Source organism: Malus sylvestris, chromosome 15 (genome assembly GCF_916048215.2).
Source record: "Malus sylvestris chromosome 15, drMalSylv7.2, whole genome shotgun sequence".
Lineage (NCBI taxonomy): Eukaryota > Viridiplantae > Streptophyta > Magnoliopsida > Rosales > Rosaceae > Malus > Malus sylvestris.
In genome coordinates this window covers 14,883,993-14,889,309 of record NC_062274.1, presented here as the reverse complement: position 1 = coordinate 14,889,309, position 5,317 = coordinate 14,883,993, and the positions used below count along the sequence as shown (strand labels likewise).

At 37.6% G+C, this 5,317-nt stretch overlaps 1 protein-coding gene across 1 annotated transcript; it reads right to left on the bottom strand.

The window, feature by feature from the left end:
* Positions 1-2,684: 2,684 nt before the first annotated feature.
* Positions 2,685-4,963, bottom strand: LOC126602235 (protein SPEAR1-like). Its single transcript, XM_050269061.1, has 5 exons — positions 4,486-4,963; positions 4,256-4,372; positions 3,771-3,850; positions 3,556-3,646; positions 2,685-3,082 (listed from the first exon to the last, which is right to left on the bottom strand). The coding sequence occupies exons 1-5, from the start codon at positions 4,702-4,704 to the stop codon at positions 2,972-2,974; spliced, it is 618 nt and encodes a 205-aa protein (XP_050125018.1). The 5' UTR covers positions 4,705-4,963; the 3' UTR covers positions 2,685-2,971.
* Between the last annotated feature and the right edge of the window lie 354 nt (positions 4,964-5,317).

Here is a 5,317-nt window from a genome sequence, read left to right as displayed (position 1 = left end):
TCCTTTCCTTAGCCATACAATTCAAATAAACTGGAAGCAAGGTCAATGCAATGTCTCTTCTTGTGTTATGCTATGGGATGTAAAGGAGTAATCTGCTACAACATGACAACTAAGAAACTGTTAGTGTCTAGACATGTACTACATGATGAATTGATGTTCCCCTATAAGGTATATTCAACTGCAAGTGCAGATCGATCACTTCAAGCTCAATCTATGGGGCAAAGACCTATGGTGGTTCAAATGCCTATACCTAGTGTTTCTAGTCTGCCTCATAGCAATCAAAGGGAAGATAATAGTAGACATCAAGATAATATGTCTGGTTCAATATCTGGAAGTAGTGATACTACTAATTTACCTATACGGGATACTTCATTACAACAGGTACCGGTATCACATGGCTCATACTCACAGATATCAAGTTCCTCTCTAGAGATAAGTTTCAGGTCTAATTCACTGTCACTTGGTGCTCCTTCACAACTGGAGCTTTCTCCCCTCACTTCCACTCCTTCTGGTATGTCACAAATGTTGCTTGTCCATCATGACACACAACTTAAGGTAATACTTCTTATTTCAACTCCCATTTTATCTGATGTTGGTAACTCCAAAGCTACTTCAGTGCATCCAATGAGTACTAGGTCGAAGAGTGGTGTGCTACCACAAAGAAGTTATAAGGGATATCTTGCTGCCTTACCTAAGGTACACTCTTTGCAATTGACTCAAGATGAGTTTTTTGGTGGAGGTTTTTCGTTTGTAACTAGTTCTGTTGATGCTGCAGAACCAACAACTTTTCGAAAAGCTGCATCCATACTACAATGGCAGAATGCAATGTAGGAAGAATATAATTCTATCAGAGCTCAAGGAACTTGGGAACTTGTTCCACCACCTGATGACAGGTCAATTATTGGCAGCAAATGGGTTTACAAACTCAAAAAGAATCCTGATGGCTCAATTTCCCGGTATAAAGCTAGGTTGGTCGCACAAGGTTTTTCACAGGAACAAGGAGTTGACTACTCAGAAACATTTAGTCATGTGGTTAGACATACCACAATGCGAATATTATTAGCCCTGGCTGCAATTAATCGATGGGATTTAAGGCAGTTAGATATTAAGAATGCATTTTTGCATGGTGATTTTCAAGATGAGATATACATGAAACAGCCTCCGGGATTTGTAGATATGGCTAATCCTTCATATGTTTGCAAGCTAATCAAGTCATTGTATGGTCTTAAGCAAGCCCCAAGGGCCTGGAACTCCAAGTTCACAAGTTACTTAGCTGCAATGGGGTTTAAAGCATCTGCTTCAGATTCCAGTTTATTTGTTAAGCAAGACAATGGTGATGTGGTCATTCTACTTTTGTATGTAGATGACATTATCTTAACCGGATCAAACTCATGCAAGGTACAAAGTGTAATCACAGAGTTATCTAAGGTATTTGAGCTTAAAGATATGGGAAAGTTCACTTATTTTCTTGGTTTGCAAATTACCTACAAGAAGAATGGTGATATCTGCATCATACAATCTAAGTATATCAAAGACTTATTGCAGAAAACTGGTATAGAGTCCTGCAAACCGGCATCCACACCGTGCAAGCCTTATGATCCATTGTTAGTCACTAAAGGTACCATATTGCTTGATCCAAGTTTATATCGCAGTATTGTTGGCTCACTACAGTATTTGACCTTTACAAGGCCAGATATTGCATATGCTGTGAATTCGGTGTGTCAGTTCATGGCTTCTCCCACAGAGATACATTTTGGGGCAGTAAAAAGGATCTTGCGATTCTTAAAAGGAACTATACAAACTGGTATCACATTTTCAGCCGACACTGCAGTAAGGATCATAGCCTTTAGTGATTCTGATTGGGTTGCAGATTTGAACACAAGGCAATCTGTAACAGGCTATGTTGTATACATTGGTAATAATCCAGTTTCATGGCAGTCAAAGAAGCAAGATTCTGTATCAAGGAGTTCTACAGAAGCTGAGTATAAGGCTTTGGCACACACTGCAGCTGATGTTGCTTGGATTCAAAATGTTCTTTGAGATATGGTTGTTGTCTTACCTTTTCCTCCAGTAATATATTGTGATAATAAATCTGCAATTGCATTGAGTGCTAATCCAGTTTTTCACTCGAGGATCAAACATTTGGACACAGATTATCATTTTGTCTAGGAAAGAGTTCAAAATGGGGATCTACAAGTTCAATATCTACCTACTAAAGATCAAACTGCCGACATACTAACTAAGGGTCTCCACGGTCCTTCTTTTCTCAAGCATTCATTCAATCTCAAGCTTGGAAACCCAGCTGAGATTGAAGGGGGATGTTGACAGAGTTATGTACACATCAGCAAGATGGGATTTAATGTACACATCAGCAAGATGGGGTTTTGACAGATGGCGTACACGTCAGCCAAGGATTGTTAGGATTATGGTTAGACAGTTAAAAGGATAAGAAAAATGAGTTAGCTTTCGGTTACTTAGTGATGAAGCGAAGGTTGTAGTATATATATTGCAATCTCTCTGTAATTCTCAAGCGATCAATACATTCATAGCAGTTCATTCCTTTCTCTCTCTTCTCTAGTCTCTCTCTCATTCTACATTCTTCTGTGAGTTTTCTTTGCTTTTGCTTTCTTTTGAGATACTGAGCTTAGTGTTAATAGAGACAACAAAAACATTCCTCAAACCAATAAATCAAGAAAGTTGTAATATGTATCAAGTAAAGAATTAGTACTAATGCTGTTCCTTCATTCCCTTGGCAATATTCAAGGATTCAAGAAAAAAAATTCATCATTGTATTATGCAGAAAAAATCAGTAAACTTGCACTACATGAGCTCTTCCACATGAAAATGAAAACTAATTAATTTGTTGCCTATGCTTAATTTGAAGCGCCACATATTTTGACGATCAGCTTTTGCAAGTTAAACGTACGTACGCATGCAGTTGCAAACCCATACAGACTCGAGCAAACTAAAGTCAGAGTCTGAGCTCCAAATCTAGATCTTGGGTGTCACTTGATTCAGAGTTGTGACTGCTTGAGCCCATGGAGCTACTTCTATGTTTTTTGCTCGTCCTGTGATGAGAGTCCTACATATATAATACCATCACCAAATAAATTCAAACTTGGATCACCTGTACATATATAAAACTATGAAATAAATAGAAAGACAGTGCATCAATTGATAAATATTTTTTGCATCCAATTTTTCTCTTTCTACACATCTCTATTTACGGTTGTCTTTTTTCTTTTGACAAACGATAATGTTGGTGGATTAAATTGATAGTTGTTAAGAGGGAGGGAGACTGGTGGGGATCATACCCACACCAGGATGCATAAGCGTCATTTGCTACTGTGGTAAAGCGTCATCTGTGTTTATTCTTATCTCTTGATTTTCCTTTGATTTACTCAAGCAAAATACCAAATAATAACAGGGGTGTACTTGGTGAAAAAAATGGGTGTATTGAAATATGTTCCTATTAATTTTGTTTCATATTATCGAAATGAATGTGTCAAAGTAGAACTACATTTGATATGTGAGAGAGCATGTGATTGTAAGTACCTCTACTGGAGGTGGATTTAGAAGGTGTCTGGTCATGCTGGATTGCACAAAATGTTGGGTGTCTAAAATGGCATTACCGGGGACGTCCCATCTGGTTTTAAGAAATTGAAATTTTACGTACGGGTTAGAAACAAACACAGTTTCAGGAAAAGAAAAACAATTCACAGAAGTCACAAAGAATTCAAGAGAGAGAGCGAGAGAGTAAGCATATGCACCTGGCTGTTGTACTAAGTTGGGAATTATGTTCACCACCATATGTCATGTTTGCTCTTTCATATTCACCAAGACCGCCCATCTGCAAAACCAGGAAATTTTAAGGGATTTAATTACTTAAAATTCCACAAGATTGATCAGAAGTTCTACTCATACAAAAATAAAATCTATTGATCTGAATTACTATCTTTCAAGGCTGATCAAGAGTATGATTTTCAGAGGTAATGAGGATTTGGCTATAAAAACTGGATTTATTGCCACATGTGGCCAGCGACTAGCGACTAACTAGGGTTGGAGCCAAATAACGAATAAAATTAAGAAACTTAGAAAAGTCAATCAAAAGGGGGAAAACCGCTTTTGTTCTAATAAAACCGTTATTGTTCAAGCATTGATCCACATATATGTATGTGCATGTTGACTCGTCAACAAATTAACTTGGAAACGAGATTACAATTAATGAAAATGGTGGGAAATTACACAAACGCACCATGATGTTGGGGTGGAAGCCATGGAAGCCATAAGAGAGTGAAGAAGTGGAGGATGGTGAAGAAGATAAAGATGATGATGGTATGGACGAATAAGCTGTTTGCGCTCTTGTCTCCTCCTGCATGATTATAAGAATTTATATTAAAACCCCATTAGAATTAAAATTCTCTCTCTGCAAATGAACCAAATACGAATTACTCAGACATAGAGAAAAGGTATATGCATACGCACGTTGCTGAAACTAGTGGAGTATGGAGAGTGGAGGGAAGGGTGATAAGTGCTACCCATTTGACCATGTAATCTGATCTTCTCCAATTGAGCCACTCCAAGGCCTCTCTGGGGTTGCTTTGGCTTGTCTGAATTGCTTTTCTTTCCCTTCCTTGAAGAAGAAGAAGAACCACCACCACCTCCTCCTCCCATGTTTGGCTCCCCAAAATAACTGCTCCCCATCTGATCAGTCTTCTTAATTTCGATTTCTCCTCGCGCTAGGTATGTACGTATGTATAAGATTAGCACTTTTAGAGAGAGAGACACGCACACAGAAATAGAGCAAGTAGAGAGAGAACGAGAAAACTGGTTTTGCAAATCCCAAACTTTGTGGCAAGCTACTAGCTGAGAAATCAGAGATCTCCAGTGACCTTTTAAAGCTGGTTTGCTAAGCCAGTAATTATTGCATAGCTGGATCAGATTGTGTGTAGATTCTAATGCTTTATGTACTTAGATTTTATGCTCCTTCTCTTTAGTTTTCCCTTAATTTCATAACTTCTATAATTTCTTTACTTTAATATTTACCATATTATTTGATAATTGTCACATACAATATTGTATTCAATTTATCAAATATTTCTTTTCCTTCAGATGTGGACTTTATAGACTGCCGCTTGAAAGCGATTGTCTATATGATTTGAAGTGTTAAAATATTGTGCATTAATAGAACAAGAAACTACCTTGCCACGCGCTGTAGACGAGTTGCATATGTCAATAGCTAGTTCATGCTGTCTGCAAATTTTATTATAAATTTTTTGTTTTTGATGATAAATTAACAATTAACATTTTGCTTCCC

Bases quoted from the DNA above. Each gene is read 5' to 3' on its own strand.
- LOC126602235 (XM_050269061.1), bottom strand. From the start codon at position 4,704: ATGGGGAGCAGTTATTTTGGGGAGCCAAACATGGGAGGAGGAGGTGGT. The intron at 4,373-4,485 runs GTGCGTATGCAT...ATAATCATGCAG, and splicing joins ACTCCACTAGTTTCAGCAAC to GAGGAGACAAGAGCGCAAAC. The intron at 3,647-3,770 runs GTGCATATGCTT...TCTTAAAACCAG, and splicing joins CAACTTAGTACAACAGCCAG to ATGGGACGTCCCCGGTAATG.